The sequence below is a fragment of the Zootoca vivipara genome, chromosome Z1 (genome assembly GCF_965207765.1).
Source record: "Zootoca vivipara chromosome Z1, rZooViv2.hap1.1, whole genome shotgun sequence".
Taxonomy (NCBI): Eukaryota; Metazoa; Chordata; class Lepidosauria; order Squamata; family Lacertidae; genus Zootoca; species Zootoca vivipara.
Window position 1 is genome coordinate 64,493,890 of NC_142583.1, and position 16,874 is coordinate 64,510,763.

General features: G+C 46.8%; 1 protein-coding gene across 1 annotated transcript in view; it reads right to left on the reverse strand.

The window, feature by feature from the left end:
* Positions 1-16,874, reverse strand: part of FRAS1 (Fraser extracellular matrix complex subunit 1) — a 328,899-nt gene that overhangs the window by 26,158 nt on the left and 285,867 nt on the right. Inside the window, exons 53-62 of the mRNA XM_060278390.2 lie at positions 16,138-16,300; positions 14,079-14,325; positions 12,941-13,285; positions 9,284-9,444; positions 6,066-6,213; positions 3,818-4,023; positions 3,013-3,169; positions 1,982-2,182; positions 482-669; positions 98-373 (exon numbers count right to left, since the gene is read on the reverse strand). Of these exons, the coding sequence (XP_060134373.2) occupies positions 98-373; positions 482-669; positions 1,982-2,182; positions 3,013-3,169; positions 3,818-4,023; positions 6,066-6,213; positions 9,284-9,444; positions 12,941-13,285; positions 14,079-14,325; positions 16,138-16,300 (2,092 nt within the window). The remainder of the gene's footprint in view (positions 1-97; positions 374-481; positions 670-1,981; positions 2,183-3,012; positions 3,170-3,817; positions 4,024-6,065; positions 6,214-9,283; positions 9,445-12,940; positions 13,286-14,078; positions 14,326-16,137; positions 16,301-16,874) is intronic.

Consider the following 16,874-nt stretch of genomic DNA (forward strand, 5'->3'; position numbering starts at 1 on the left):
ATAGAATCGACTGTGTTATCTTTGAAAATAAAGAGTTAACTGTTTGCCGCCTGCATTCCTTTGGCTGCGAAGCCCCCTTGACAGTCTCTGCACATACCATGTGATTGACACTGGTGAAGGGAGTGTTGTCTGTAATCGTTTCAAAGGGAGATCTGGCTCCATTCCCGTCCGTGGGCGTAGCTACTTCCCAGCTGAACTGTATGGAGGACTGGTTTATCCCGGCGTCGCCGCAGCGCTCTTTCATCACAGAGTACTTGGGGAAGTGAGGGTCGCAAGGCGTCACACAGACCAACGGGTAGCCTGGAGAGGGAGACTTCTTAGCTCCTTCTTTGGCTTCTTCTTCTATATGATCATACTCTGACAGCGTAACCACCTGCAGGGGGCACAATACAAGGCTTGGGACTCCAGGGAAGGGACCTTGCAACTGCTGCTAATGGCTAATCCCAAAAAACTCTGGGATCCGCATGCTAAAGCCACTTACAATAGGAGGAGCTGGCAAAATGAGGCTCCCAGCTGCTTCCTGGTCCAGAATGGTGACGATTGTAGTGGTGATCTCCCCCAGGACAGCTTCAACAGGGTCATCTGGCCCTAACACCAGGGAAAAGGACTCGTGCCATTCCCTGTCTTCATTGGACATGATCTCTACCTTAAATACGATGTGGTCCACTCCTGCACGAACCGACACGAGAGAGGGTTGAGTCAAACCAGCTTGTCATCTGACAGGACTTTTAAATGCTTCCATAAAGCAATGCCGAGGTCAGATCCACTAAATCATTGTGATTAAAAACGTGTGCACACACAAACACACACGCCAGGTTTTATCGTAACCCCTTTGGCTCTAATGATGTGGCCCAGGAGCCTTTAGAAAACTAAAAACTACAAAATACAGCATGCCATCTGATGGATTGCTTGGCAGATTTACTAACAGATGCCATGTGAGGATTAATGGCGCCTGTCCGACTTTAATAAAAATCTGTGATCCAAAATACACCTCCCATATTATTGCTGGAGGGCACGTCTGCTTTGATTCTTTACAATAAGCACAGAACTCTTGGCCTCGCAAGATTTTCTGTAAGGCCTTTAAGAGTTGCTGTGGATTGATGGATTAGAACAGGGCTGGGAAAACCTGTTCTGAGAGGAAAGCCCCACGCCAGATGGAGGGCGAACTGGGACGCGAATGGGAGCAACTGGGGGCCTTGGGAGGAAGGGAGGCTGAAAACAAGGGAGCCAAGGGAACTGTAAGCTGGGGAGCAAAGGAAGGTTGTGGGGATAAGCAAAAAACATGGACCCCAGGAACAGAAAACCACGGGGAGAACCCAGCCACCATTCAAAGCAATCTTAAGTCCCACTGACTTCAAGAGGACAGCTTTGAGCACATTGTTACTCAAGCGAAATGAATGGGCCTTTAATTTCAGCACGAATATATCCCATGGGAGCTGGTTAGCACTGGGATGAAGGAAGCAGACTGGGCAGAGCTAAGGGAATGGAAGGGCTTTAAGGAAGGAGAGTCTTGTACGTCTCCTTCCAGCAACTCTTGCAGCCAGGCTGATGCCAAACATATTGCTCTGCTTTCCTTTGGACCACATCAGCAAGGCTGAGAGGAGAGTCCTGTTGTCTGGGCAGCTCAGGATCTCAATACAAATGGCCCAGGCTTGCACCCTAGGAAGGTCACTTCACTTCAGAGGTGCTATTGCAGCAAAAACAACACGGGAGGCAGAAGTAATGAGTTAGCAGTCTCTGCAGCCACAGCAGGCGCTGTGAATCTCCAGTGGGTTGACTTCACCCCTGGAGACGCACTCCATTGTCTCTCGAGACAGACAGATGCCAGCAATTTTGTTCCATGTCTTTCGGATATTAGCCTCTCCTGACCGCCCCACCCACAATGGCGTTCAAAGAAAATACATAAGCAAGCTTATTTTTATTTTTTTTGCCTCCAAACAATGTCCATTATTACAGAACTTGAGGACTTTCTGTGCTTTACCAGGACTGAACTTGAGGACTCGACTCTTTGGGTAGTAATCGATCCCAGACTGAGCAGAGCCGTCACGGGTGCTGCAGCGAACTTTGGAGGTCCTGTTTTGGTCCCCTCTCCGCAGCACCTTGACATTCAAGAAAGCAACCCCTTCAGGCCCAGGAGGTTCACGGACTTGATAAGCAGCTTCCTCAAACTCGATGGTGGGAGCTAGAGAAACAGAAGGAAAATAGAAACAGCTTGCTTGTGTCTCCAGATGTGAAGAACACTTTTGAGTTAGGTTTATACAATTAAAACTATTCTAGTGTCTGCTGGAACTATGTAACCAGAATATTGGAGCCAAGTGCTGTATATATAATAACCGTGGCCAGGCTTCTACATGTTAAATTATGGGGAAACTCCCATAAACTAACTAAATATGACTTAGTTAGGAAAACCTGGGAGCAGACAATCCCAATTAAGTTGAGAGCGCTGTTGAAAAGCAGAGATAAATACTCAGAAGTTATGCACAAGAAGAATGTGGTGACCCAGTAGGTAAAAAAAGGAATTATAAATATATGGGAAAGGGGTGGATTATATGGTTTTTTAAAGTGCACTCAGGCTATAAATAAATACATACGAAGTTAACTGCGTGTAAGATTTCTTATGAATTGCAGTTAAATGTTATTACTTATCAACTTTTGTGAGCCATTTCTTCTACAAATTGCACTTAAAGGCCAATAGTTATTTGTAAATGTTTGCAAGCTATTTTTAAGTAAATTAATTGTTTGGAACTTAAATATGACCTTTTAACCTCTGTGCCCTGGCTCCCGCCCAAGAACAATGATACAGGCACTTTCTTGTAGGTGAAGAAGCAGAGTTTTATTCTAGCAGACTGACAGTGCAAACTCGGCAGCAGGAGGAAAGCAGGAAATTAGCACAGGTGCCCCGAGGCTCCAGCAATGTGGCAAGGCTCAAACCAACTAGGGAAAGAGGAGCTTCAGGGTTCAGTGGGTCCGAAAACACGTAAAGGCTGGCGCATGAAGTCCAGCTCCTCTTACCATCTTCATCATTGGAGATAATAATGGAGGCCATATTATTCTTGCCAACTGTAGCCCCACTCCAGTGGTTTCCAAGAGGGTTGCTTAGGTATATCTGGAACTTCTCCTCTGGTTCAAAGGCAGAGTCGTCATTAATCAAGATAGTGCAGTTCTTTACCTAGAGCCAAGGATGCCACCAGTTAAGGACGAGGAGGTAACCCGGCTAACCTGTTTATTAAAAACACGAATATACTTCCTCTCCTGCAAAATGTTCATGGCAGCTCCCAGCACAATAAGACACAAAAAAACAGTAATAAGTAGGAATATCTGGAAAAAGGAAAATAAAAAAAATTCCTTCAGTAGCAATTTTTTTTATTTTACTTCGATCCAGACCAACACGGCTACCTACCTGTAACCTGGAAAAAGGAAGACCGAGATAGCAGATAAAATAACTAATATGCCCAGAGCCCTAACATTAACAGTTAGGCAGGCCATGTTTTAGCATGCTGCAAACCATTTACAGCAGGCATTGGAACTACAACTCACATGATCCCTAGCTAACAGGGCCAGTGTTCAGGGATCATGCGAGTTGTAGTTCCAAAACATCTGGAGAGCCAAGGTTGCCTATGCCTGATTTAGAGATTGCTTAAAAAATGTGAAGCGGTATATAAATAACCTAAATAAGTAAATCTGTAAAAAGAAAGAACTTCGCCGTGCAGTGAAAGGGAGTGGTAAAGATGGGCGTTCCTAGGCAGGGAGTTTCACAAATTGGATGTGATCACCAATTAAATTGGCTGTTGTTTCATTGTGAGCTACATCCACTCACCTTCTCCCCTTTCAGAAAAGTGACACGCGATTCCTCCGTGTTTATCCTTTCCTCAAAGTCCTCCATGGCTTTTGCTGTCTGGCCCTGGGTGTAGCACCTGACAGACGACTCATAGCTTAAGTCTCCGGTGCGGATGATCGGAATGTGGAGGACGCCCTCCTTCTCTTTCACAGGGTACAATTCTTTGCTAAATTTCATGTTTGGCACTGAGGAGGGAAGAAGAAGACTCACTAAAACTTCTGCGGGCCTACAGTATGCTGAAAAATAAGGGCATAATTTCTCAGAAGCTGCAAGCTCAGGAATGCGTGACTCCTGTTTTAATTAGGTGACAGGGGATCTTGGTGCCTTGGACAGGGGACAGTGGGGGCCAGGCCTTCTACCACCAGGGTAGCTTGTAGACAAGAGGGAACAGATAAAAGGATAAAAAGGTAAAGGTCTCCTGGACGGTTAAGTCCAGTCAAAGACGACTATGGGGTTGCGGCGCTCATCTCGTTTTCAGGCCGAGGGAGCTGCCGTTTGTCCACAGACAGCTTTCGGGGTCATGTGACCAGCATGACTAAACTGCTTCTGGTGCAACTTAATGGAAACTAGAGCGCACGGAAACGCCTTTTACTTTCCTGCTGCAGCGGTACCTATTTATCTACTTGCACCGGCATGCTTTTGAACTGCTAGGTTGGCAAAAGCTGGGGCAGAGCAACGGGAGTTCACTCCCATCACATGGATTTGAACAGCCGACCTTCCGATCAGCAAGCCCAAGCGGCTCAGTGGTTTAGACCACAGCGCCACCCGCATCCCTAACAGGGAACAGCTGACCTGACAAATGCTACTCTGCAGTGCTTCATCTTCCCATGACTGGAGAATGTGGTACAGATTTCAGGCCCGGCAAGATGAGGCAATCTGAGAACCTAAAAGGCAGCTGCTCAGGTTGACCACTGGATCCTATCTAGTCCGTCATCCTGTTTCCCAGATACCACCCTCTCTCCTCATCATGTTCCTCAGCAACTGGATTTCAGGTGTGAACTGGCATCCAGGTCTAAATGCTTGTGAACCTTGAAGGAATGTATAGCCAGCATGACCAATAGCCACTGATATTCTGATCCTCCCTGCATTCTTCTTTATTCCCTTTTAAAACTGTGTCAGCTATTGGCAGCCATCCCCACATCCCGTGACGGTGAATTCCATAAATTGACTATCCACTGCTCGAGAACCGGAGCAACTTGTTGCTCAGTGTAAGCTAGACTGCTGCATACTGCTTTGAAAATCTTGCTTGGAGCTATGGAAGCACATTAAGGGCAATTCCAGTGCTCAAAATTGAGCACTGAAATTGCCCTCACTTCATATACAGTAGATGCTGGGGTTACATTACTCTTGAGTAACGTAAACTTCAGGTTGCAAAAGTGGCAAACCCGAGAGCATTTTTCCGGGTTTCGCTGCTTGTGCATGCACAGAAGTGCTCTATTGCACCACGCATGTGCACAGAATCGCTGCCTCTGAATACGGATTTTTCTGTGTGTGCACAGACCCCCAGAATTAAATTTGTATCCAGAGGATCCACTGTATATAATTTTTATTTAGTCTCCAACAATATTATCACCGTATACATTTTTTTTAACATACAAAGTTTCTTCTTGATTTCCAACCACTTCTTTCCTGATGTTTGTTTTTTTACTTTTTATTAGCTGTTTTATAACACACGTATGTTTATTATCTAAACCCTGCGACCATTAAATCTTGAGTAATCCGCTGCTTATATTTCAAATCCTGCCTGCGACATCATATATTGGTGATAAATTGATATCCATCTGGGGTCTCCATTCCTCCTTAAACACTTTGTCATTATGTCCTCTTAATTTGGCAGTTAATTTCGCCATTTCAGCATATTCCATCAGTTTCAGAAGCCATTCCGATGGGCTTCTTCACTTCCAGTTGCAGACAATAAACAAATAAATTCTGCATGTGGTGTATTCCAACACATCACGAACGGGGAGCCAGTGTGCATGCAGACATTTCAAAATGCCCATTAACCCATAAGCTTGCCAAGAAAGTTGTCTTACTGAAGCTCAGTTACATAGTTTAGTCGGTAGAGCATGAGGCTCTTAATCTCAGGGCCGTGGTTCCAGCACCACATTGGGCAAAAGATTCCTGCATTGCAGGCGGTTGAAACAGATGGTCCTTGTAGTCCCTTCAAACTCTACATGATTCTATGAGCCCCAGCCACACTACAACATTTCTTTGTTAGCCCTCTTACCATCCTGGAAGGTGTCATTGATGGCCACCATTGCTTGAAAAGGCTTGGCCAGCTCTGCTCCTTGCGGCGAGCTCAAGTAGACGACAAACGTCTCCACCCCTTCGATGACTGGGTACTGTGCATCATCCAGGATTGTCAAGGTGCAGTACTAGAGGAGATGAGAGAAATAAAAAGTCCTACTTTCTTAATATATAAAACCAACCAAACAGGCAGTGCTGGATTTACCTATAAGCTAAACACGCTACTGTATAGTTTAGGGCCCAAAAAAATTAAAGAAAAAACAACTGGATGTATATTTACAAAATATAAGATAAAGTATATATTCTTCTTCTTCTTTTCATTTTCCCATCTTCGCCGTATCAAGCAGTTGGTCCCTTACCTTTCCTGCCCCGACCTGGCCACAGTGATCCATGCGACGGTCACATCCAGGCTTGACTACTGTAACTCGCTCTACACGGGGCTGCCCTTGAAACTGTCCCAGAAACTCCAGCGGGTACAGAATGCTGCAACGAGGCTCCTCATGGGGTCCTTGCCATGGGAGCATATTCACCCAGTGCTCTACCAGCTGCACTGGCTCCTGGTGGAGTATAGGGTCAGGTTTTGACCTTTAAAGCCCTATGCTGCCTAGGACCCTCGTACTTACGGGACCGCATCTCCTGGTATGTCCCGCAGAGGACCCTAAGGTCCATGAATAATAATAGCTTAAAGGTCCCGGGCCCTAAGGAAGCCAGACTATCCTCCACACCAGGGCCAGGGCTTTTTCAGTGATGGCTCCGACCTGGTGGAGTGCTCTGTCCCACGAGACTAGGGCCTTGCAGGATTTGATCTCCTTCCACAAGGCCTGTAAGACAGAGCTATTCTGCCTGGCCTTAAATTTGAATTAGCCTGATCCTCTATTCCCTTTTCCTTTTCCTCTTCTACGAGGAAACCCTTTCTGGGACCCCATATTTAAATTCTTCCCTGATCTCCTTGCTGGCCCTAGTAGGACCAACTTGGCCAGTTAGCCCTGGCGATCATTTGATGTCTACTGACTGGGTTCCCCCCACCAACAAAATGACCCCTGAATTTTAGAATTTTATTGATATTGATGCTGCATTTTATGTTGTATTTTATGCTGTTTTATGCTGTTCTAAGTTGCATTTTAATCAATGTTTTATATTTGCTGTTAGCTGCTTTGAGCCCGGATTTTAAACCAGGAAGGGCGGGGTATAAATAAATAAATTATTTATTTATTATTATTAATTGTATTTCACTATTAATATACTTCTTAATTGTATTTTGGTTCAACAATTACTTTGATAAAATAAAATACATATTTTGTGCAAATGGCTTTAAATACCTATTAGGTCATAAATTACAATATAGCATATATTGAACACACAAAAAATTGTTCTTGACAAAAGACAGCTGGACATATAAAGGGCCCCATTACCTTCAGTAGCTTAGGGCAGGCATAGGCAAACTCAGCCCTCCAGATGTTTTGGGACTACAAGTCCCATCATATCTAGCTAACAGGACCAGTCCTAAAACATCTGGAGGGCCAAGTTTGCCTATGCCTAGCTTAGGGCCTCATCAAACCTAAATCCGGCCCTGCAAACAGGTATGTGTGAGAAGGAGTGTCAGAAGATGGGAGAGGAGTCAAAGGTGTTGGGCTCTGCTAGATTCACAAAGGGCTCCTGCTTTCATTTGTGCATCGCTGCTTATCTCAGATGAGGAAGAAACAGCCAAAAACATCCGGACTGTTGGGTGTACCTGAGCAAAGTTCTGTGCACCTCTTTCCCAGACATCTGATAACTGGGGCACAATTTGTTTTCTGGATTATGTAACAGGAACCAGGCTGAGCCAGATGTTCTCAGAAAGAATTTGGGAGAGGTCAACCAGGGGCTCAAACACAATAATTTTTGACAGGGGAGGGAACTCACCCTCACTGTCTGTAGTTCCTTCCAGCAGCTGCTGGCTGGCGGTCACCATTTCCCCTTGCCAAAAAGAATGACAAATGACTGCACAGCATTGTTCCTCCAGAGGTACTGTATCTGGGTGCAAAAAATGGCAGCCCCCAGGGACGGAGTTCTGAGTGGAGGTGGCAAGTTTTAGTGTGGATTTAGGCTCATCATAACCACCCACCAATGCCTCTAGTTTGGTCCTGTGCTTTCTAGGTACAATTAAAAATGGCTTCGTTCCCATCTTCCAAAACACTATGCAAACCAAACTGCAGCTATCCTTCAAAATCTGAATTTCTCCGAATTTTGTTGTGCAGTTATCCAACCAAAAAATGTCTGCAAAAATGTTAGGGGGACATGGGCATGAAAATGTATATATTAGTGTGTCAGGGGGGCTCCCTAAAGGGAGCCTGCCCCCGTCATCCTGACCAGCACTTCGCCCAGCGAGAGCAGTAGCAGCGGGTCAGGCGGGGGGAATGAGGAAGGAAGAGGAATGGAGGGAGGGCTCAGTGAGGCATTGGAGCCCCTGCACTGCCCAAGTGGAGGAAGGGAGGCTCAGCGATGTATCAGAGCCCCTGCACCGCACTAGCCCACAGCTGGAGGAGGGAGCGCAGCCGCTTCCGGCACCCGAATTGAGGCGAGCGCCCAAACGTAGGGTGAGAGGGCGGCGTTTCAGGGTGCCCAAGCTATTATGCTGGCCCCGAAGCAGACGGGCGCCATTGCCGGATTCTGCTAGTGAGTAGGAGGTCATGTTTTCTGCTATCTCTGCACTGTAAATAGTATGCACAATAAAACCCCTTAAAGACAGAACGGACTGGAGCGTCTTTACTCGGAAGTAGCCGCAACAACCCCCTGACATAGTGAAAATAAATGTATTATATTAGGGGACATTACTTGTAAAAATGTGCATGTTGAGCAAAAATAAATAAATCACGTCTATATTGCTACAAATGCTCACAAAAATGCTGACAAATTTTTGTAAGGACATTTTTCTTTTTAAATCACAAACTGATACAAAAATGTGATGATCTGAACTTCAGGCTGGAAAAAATGAGAAAATCAGAGAAAGCAAAACTGACAATTCCATCCATCCCCCCGATTTAATGTCTAGTTTGGCTCTTTGTTTGATCTGCACCATTCCTGTACAGACTAGACATGTAAAACACACAAGATTGATATTGTGCATGACACAAATACATTTGAGTGCACCTTATGAGACCATGTTTCGTTTGCTCCCAGGTACTAATTGCTCAGTAAAAGCAAAAAATGTAGCGATACCTCCTCAGTTCTTCCTGGACGGAATTCCACTTTCTTGGAGCTGGGTATGTAGTCCACACCCGGAGTTGCCGATGGCGGATCCGATGTCCGAGTGGCACACCATACGGACGTGGGGGTCGAGAGGTCAGGGCCATGCCTAGTAATGGGGATTTCAATGATTCCTGCAAGAAAGGGAGAGAAGGGATGAGTTTGCGTGTGTAGACCTTTTAACCACCCCCAAATAAATTCAGACAAGATTCAAATTTTTGCTTTGGTTTTTGGCAGAATTTAGGCCACCACTTTACTGATTACAATCAAGTGAGTGGTTGCATAGGCTCTGGTTCGACTAGCTCCCTGCACCCTTGCAGGTAGCGCTGACCCAGAACACACCATAGGTCAGCCTTGGGTGAACACCCAGCAAAGTGGAAAGCGGGGTCAAGCCAGTCCACCAGCCAGATGCTCCCCTGGACTCTGGCTCAGGGCACAACCCCTCTCAGGGAAGACCAACCAAGAGTCCCAGGATTCCTTTAACGGAATACCCATCGCGTAGGGATGGCCAGACCGCTCTGCCACCCCATCACCTGAACCAGAGCCTATCCGCAACCTTACAAGTTGTGACAATTTGCTACGCGGCAGGCGAAACCCAAATGGCCCCAGCCAATCTGCCAAGTGGGGAAAATTCCTGCCGTGCCCCTGTCCCAACGACAGGTGACACACGACGGCATAGCAAGGTCATGCGTGCAAGCCCTAAATATAGGGAGAGGTGGGCGGGTGTTCTGATGCAGTGAGCCCAAAAGAGGAAGCTCAGGGACACGTGCATGGGCTTAGATAGAGGTCCCTCGATAGAATTTAGCTGGCATCCCATTGGTTAGATTGCACTCAGCATCGAGGGACCTCCAATAGGGTGTTGTGGCCATCCAAACGTTCCCACCCACAACACAGGGTCTGGTTGCCAGGTCACACTGCAACACATGCCCTCTTGTTAGGGAGGACCCGATTTGTGGGAAAGGGCGACAACTGCCAGCATCTCTAAAGCAGCGTTTGCCTGCCTGGTTCCTTTCCAGATGTTTTGCGCTACAGTTCCCATCAGCCTCAGCCAGCACAGCTGTACTGCCCTAAAAAAAACACCTGGGGAAAGATTTTCAGAGGGGACAGTGATCCCTCCTTGATTCAGCGTTAAAGGGAAGGCGTTGTTGTTGTTGTTTAGTCATTTAGTCGTGTCCGACTCTTCGTGACCCCATGGACCATAGCACGCCAGGCACTCCTGTCTTGCACTGCCTCCCGCAGTTTGGTCAAACTCATGTTCGTAGCCTCGAGAACACTGTCCAACCATCTTGTCCTCTGTCGTCCCCTTCTCCTAGTGCCCTCAATCTTTCCCAACATCAGGGTCTTTTCCAAGGATTCTTCTCTTCTCATGAGGTGGCCAAAGTATTGTAGCCTCAGCTTCACGATCTGTCCTTCCAGGGTGCACTCAGGGCTGATTTCCTTAAGAATGGATAGGTTTGATCTTCTAGCAGTCCATGGGACTCTCAAGAGTCTCCTCCAGCACCATAATTCAAAAGCATCAATTCTTCGGCGATCAGCCTTCTTCATGGTCCAGCTCTCACTTCCATACATCACTACTGGGAAAACCATAGCTTTAACTATACGGACCTTTGTCGGCAAGGTGATGTCTCTGCTTTTTAAGATGCTGTCTAGCTGTCTAGGGAAGGCATTACTAATGGATTATTATTGCATGTCTAGCCTGGTGTGCTATGGTCCATGGGGTCACGAAGAGTCGGACACGACTAAACGACTAAACGACAAGTTAGCTCATCAAGGAAATAATGTCAGACACCAGCCTGGAACCCAATCATGACAGTGAATATTCTTTTATTTTTTCTTTTTAATCCACCTGTACTTTATTTTCCACATTTGCAGTTCAAAATTAAGGATCCATACAGCCCATATCCAACAAACTGTTGCCCGAGTCAGGTCACTTCACTAAATTTCAGCACCGTCCTAACATCCAATTAAACAAGAACAATCCCATCTTATTCATTCTCATCAATAGACAACATTAGAAAGGGGGTGGAGAGATACCACATTATGTTTATAGTAAGCTGCCTTAAATTGCTTATAAGGATAAATAGGCAGTCAAAGGCTATGAAGGAGTAGCTAGCTTATGTTGTGACCTTGAAGCAAATATTCTAACGGCCTCTAAATGGCGCACTCCAGCCGTATTATCTACTGAGGAATTTGCTGAGTAAAACGTGGAAAACTCCTTCCAACATTTACTGAGATGGTCCAGTTAAATAATAATAATAATAATAATAATAATAATAATAATAATAATAAATTTATTTATACCCCGCCCATCTGGCTGGGTTTCCCCAGCCACTCTGGGTGGCTTCCAACAGAAAAATAAAATACTGTACAATAATCTACTAAACATTAAAAGCCTCCCTAAAGAAAGGAAGGAGGTGAAACACATACTTTGGAAACAAATTGGCTAATATTTATCAGTTGTTGTTGTTTTAAAAATACTGGTATATTTTTAATTTTGTATTATTTATCGAAAAACAAAAAGTTCAAAATTACAAGTGCACTTGCAAAAATACTGATGCATGCTAGATGCAGACGAATATGTTTTATCTTAACATGGTGGAGGACACCCGCCTGCCAATCACTCGATGTCACCATGACAACAGGCGACAGAACTTCAAAGGGTGGGATTTGGAGCACACTCTCTCTCGATTCTTCCTTTACAGGTGTGGCTTGCTTTTAAGTGGCACCTGCAAAGGAAGTCTTTTTCTCCTTGGCAGCCTGGCTTGAATCCAAGCACTTGTTTCATATGCAAAAGCTGTCTGGTTCAATCCTCAGCATCTCTAAGTAGGCCTTGCCTGAAACCCTGCCAATCAGTGTAGACAATACTAAGCTAGAAGGACCAATCAGCTAAGGCAGCTTCCTACCGCTTAATTTGCTGGCCCTCAAAGAAATAGCCCCTAGGAAGGTAGCCTAAAATTCAATGGACACAAAAATTCCCGCATTGCAAGGGGTTGTCCTAGATGAAACTTGGGGTCCCTTCCAGCTCTACAATTCTATGATTCTATAAAAGAAACTATGGTTTCCCTGGATAATCAAACAACCTTTGGCCTGTTAAACTGGGGGGGGGGGTGTTAATTGTTTTTGTTACTAAGTATTTTTGTGTTTTTAAATTGCACACCACCCTGTGATTCTCGGATGAAGGGGGGTATCATGTAATAAATAATAATAAGAGCTGAGCAGAACTTGAACTCGCATCTCCCCCCATTAAAGTGGGCAGGTGCCAGACAGATGCTCAGAAGTGGGGACATTTGGTGCCTTCTTTAACTATACAGTGGTACCTCCGTTTTCGAATGTCTCCGTTCACAAACATTTTGGTTTACGAACGCTGTAAACCCGGAAGTAAATTTTCGAACACGCATTGGAAGTCTAACACGCCATGAGGCTTCCACTGAGTGCAAGATCCGGAGGCCTAGCTGTTGGCTGTCGAGTCCTCGGTTTTCAAACATTTCAGAACTTGAATGGTTTTCCAGAACGTATTACGTTTGAAAACCAAGGGACCACTGTAGGCTTATGCACTCTGCAGAGGTGCTTTGAAAATAAGCTGGAGCCCCATAAGAAGAGAGCAAGGGTAAAATAATCCTAGCCTCTTACCTGCATCCTCGCTGACTGTAAAAGTAGCCGTTCCAAGGGACACTGTTGAGGCATCGTTGGGACCGCTGATCATGACCTTCGCTGAAGCTATGCTCCCTATGCGTGCGTTCTCCGACGCGTCGGCAAGCGCGATTTCAAATTCTTCCTCCTCTTCGTACTCGCTGTCGTCAATCAGCTTCACGTCGCAGGTGGTCATGGTGACGCCAGGCCCCAGCACCACGCGATTTTCATTGGACATCCCCCTGGACTTGAAGTCTGATCCAGACTCTAAGGCGTGTGCACTGCTACCTTTGGCACTTTTGGGGACTGTGTAGCATACTGCAGACACGATGCTGCTCGAGTCGCCTGTAATGCAATGCACAGCACAGAGTTATACAAAAGTTGCTTTCCAGGACAGCTGGTTCAGAGAATTGCTGGAAGGAACCACGTGGGTCATCTAGTCCAACCCCCTAGAATGCACAAATCGTTGGCCAACATGGGGCTCGAACCCACAACCCTAAGATTAAGTGTCCCCTGTGTGGCGTAATTCTTAGAGGGTTGGACCCTGGAGACCAGGGATGGAATCCCCGCTCTGCCATGAAGCTCACTGTGTGACCTTGGGCCAGTCACCATCTCTGAGCCTAACCTACCTCACAGGGTTGTGGTGAGGATGAAATGGGGAGGATAACTCTGTACACCACCTTGATCTCAATGGAAGATAAAGGTGGCAACAAATAAATATAAAAATTCTACTTTTATATTACTTTATACAGAGTTTAGACCTTTGAGTGCAGACTTTGTTTTGCTTAAAAATTTGCTTATGAACTGAAACAAGATCCTACATTTTGCTTCATACTGTTGTTTGCTGGTTGTTAGTTTGGGTTGATATATGACTTGAATGCAAATCTAGATTCCCTTTGAGGCTTTCTGTTGCTAGGCTTCAGTAGGAAACGTTAGCGAATTGTCCAGTCGCAGTGGAACGTTACATTTATTTCTGAGATATATATTTTGGCCAGATATACTAAACTTTTAATGAAGGGGCTTGGAATGCTGCTGCTCCTCCTGTTTTTCAAAGTGTGCAATTTTAGGATTGTATTATTTACTGGAAGTCCATTTGCATGGCTTCCCATCCCCTGCTCTAAGCTGTAATGCAACACACCTTTCCTTTCAACGGGGGCAGAGAGGATGCCAGCACTCTCGCTGATGTGGTAGACCTTCTTGTCAAACTGCAGGGTGGGCTCATCTTCCGCATCGCTGATGAAGACTTTGGCCTCGGTGATGTCCCCCAGCAAGGCATACGCTGGCATGCTGAGCTCCACAGTGAAGCTCTCCGTGTTCTCAAATACATTGTCATCGTTTATCAGGATAGTGCAGGATTTTGTGTCCTCCCGTTCATCAAACTGAACCTGTGTAGAGCGGTGGTTGTGAAAACAGCATTGTGCATTGACTACGTGCAGAGAGGTATAAAAGGGTGAAGCAGACCTTAACTGGCAAACAGGCCTGCTGCTGTAGCTGCTTTATGAGCTTCACAGCAGTGAGACGTTATTTGGGAACGGTCATTCTTGACCCAGTGTCACAACACCCCTTAAGCTGCCCTGTAGGCTTTTCTACTCTTGCCTTTCTTAATCCTATTCTGTGGACCAGTTCTCCTCCACACTAAGACACATCTCCCCATCCTGGAGATTGTCAGGGACTGTGCTGAGGAGGGCTGCACTGAGGAAGAATGGTGGGGGCCACCACCACCCACTTATCCCGATCCTGAATCTTCCCAGGTGCAGGAGGACAGTATAGATTTGGAACAGTGGTTTGCAGAGGGGCATAGTTCAGAAGGCAGAAGCTGGGAAATGCTGGATGGGGAACAGCTAGGACAGGGGTCCCCAGACTACGGCCCGGGGGCCGGATGCGGCCCAATTAGCCTGCCAATCCAGCCCGCGACGACCCCCGCCGCCCGCCGCCCGCTCTTACGGCACGCAGCGCGGCAGCGCTCTTCCGGGTTGGGAAAAAAGCGCCGAAAATCCTTTGTGCGCATGCGTATGGGCCTCTCCTGACCCGGAAGAAGTCATTTCTGGTGCACTTCCGGGTCGGGGGAGACCCACACGCATGCGCACAACGGATTTTCGGCGCTTTTCCCACCCTGGAAGCGCGCCGTCGCGCCAGTAAGCGCCCGTGCGCATGCGCACGGGCGCGCACTCCCCCGCCCGCCGGCCCGCACAGGCGCTCGCTCCCCCGCCCTCCGGCCCGCCGCGCAATCGGCGCGGTGGGAACCGGCCCAAACGCCGGTAAGTCTGGGGACCCCTGAGCTAGGAGAAGAAGCACTGGGGGAGAGAGGGTTAACAGATTCACAGTCTTGGGACAGCATTCCTCCACCGTTCTCCCCAAGGTCGAGAAGAGCTCAGAAAGTCTCAGAACAGAAAGCGCAGATGGATTACAAGATGTAGGAGTGATGTAGATTAATAGGGACGGAGGGGATGTGAGCCTTAATTGGGAGCACCACCATTCTAGGGAGACGGGTTCTTTTTGTCTCTCACTATGATTATTAAAGAATCTAACTGGTAATACGTTCCTTTCGTTTGATCTCTTCTTATTTACTGCCATGGGGGAGGAAGCTGATTCCCCGATGCCTGGCAGAGATACAGTTAAACAATGGGATGTTAGGGACTTTGGGGCATAAACTGGGACTCACATGGGCTGAGAAGGGAACTTTGCTTACTGAGATACCGGAAATGTTCGGGCGCAGTGGGGAACATCAGTCTCTGCGACCGGAAGACAGTAAGAATCACCTGGGGTTTTCCAGGTCTGGCAGCCTGGACTTCTTCCCTTATTTGAACAACAGAAGACCATCTCCTCCCTGATGGACTCCAGCTCTTGCCTTCAGCTATCTCTGACTCACATCCCCAAACCTGACACCTGACTGCAAGTATGCCAAACTGAAGACCCCCTTCTAGGTCTGGATTTGGGTACAGCTGGCCTGGTCTTGACACCGGACAAGAGCCGCCAAGCCCAAATTGGAGATGCCCAGTTTAGGTGACGGTTCCTGACTCAATACTCTCTGCCACGTTTTTCACAGCTGGGTGAAAGGAAGTGCTTCAGCCCAGGAAGCTTCTCTGGGCTTGTTGCCATGCCCACCTACCACTTCACCCTTGGGGTAAGACAGTGCAGAGCATACCACTGTGGATTCCCCCCCCCCCCAGGGTGTGCAGCGTTTTTCCTGAACCCACCTGGCCTGCATATTCCACGTAGTCCTGTTCTCCTGGCCGTGAAGCTGAGCTGGAGGTGGCAGTTCCCTGCTCCGTACGGCACAGAACAATAGCATATTGTTTGAGGTTACCTGTCCTCTTCACTGTGACACTGATAGAGCCTGCCTTTTCACTGACATTGTAGCTGGAAAGAGAGAGAGAGAATGAGATTTTGCCCCCCATGTAACCAAGGAGATGCACTGCTAAATTGTGAATTCATGTCCCCCTGATTTCAGGGGGGGCTTTACATGTGCTGACGTCGATCGCTACACTCAGTTTGTATCAGTTTAATTAATTTCAGCGCATTTGCCTCCTCTCGTTCAGGGAAGAACGCGCAATCTCCCTTAATTAGGGTAATTCACCATAATTGAATTGGCGGAATCTGACGCCAGGGAAAATAAATAAATAAATAAATAAAAGCGCCACGGCAAAAATTCTGCGTGTTGCTCGTTATCAGCTAATCTCATGTAAATATTATCTGTTGTAATCTGATTCGTGCGCTGCCTTGAGTTCCCCCTTGGGAGATTAGGCGGGATAACGAAATATGTAAGTAAATAAAATAAATGAGCAATTACAGAGGCTGAAGTATAAGAGAGATCTGGCCCGGTTCGTTCAAGACGGCAAATGGAAAGTCGACCTCATTTCCCCACCCACAGCGCACATGCAGCCCCACCAGTCTTTGTGTGGGGCAGGAGGCACAATGGGTTAGTGCATCTGGC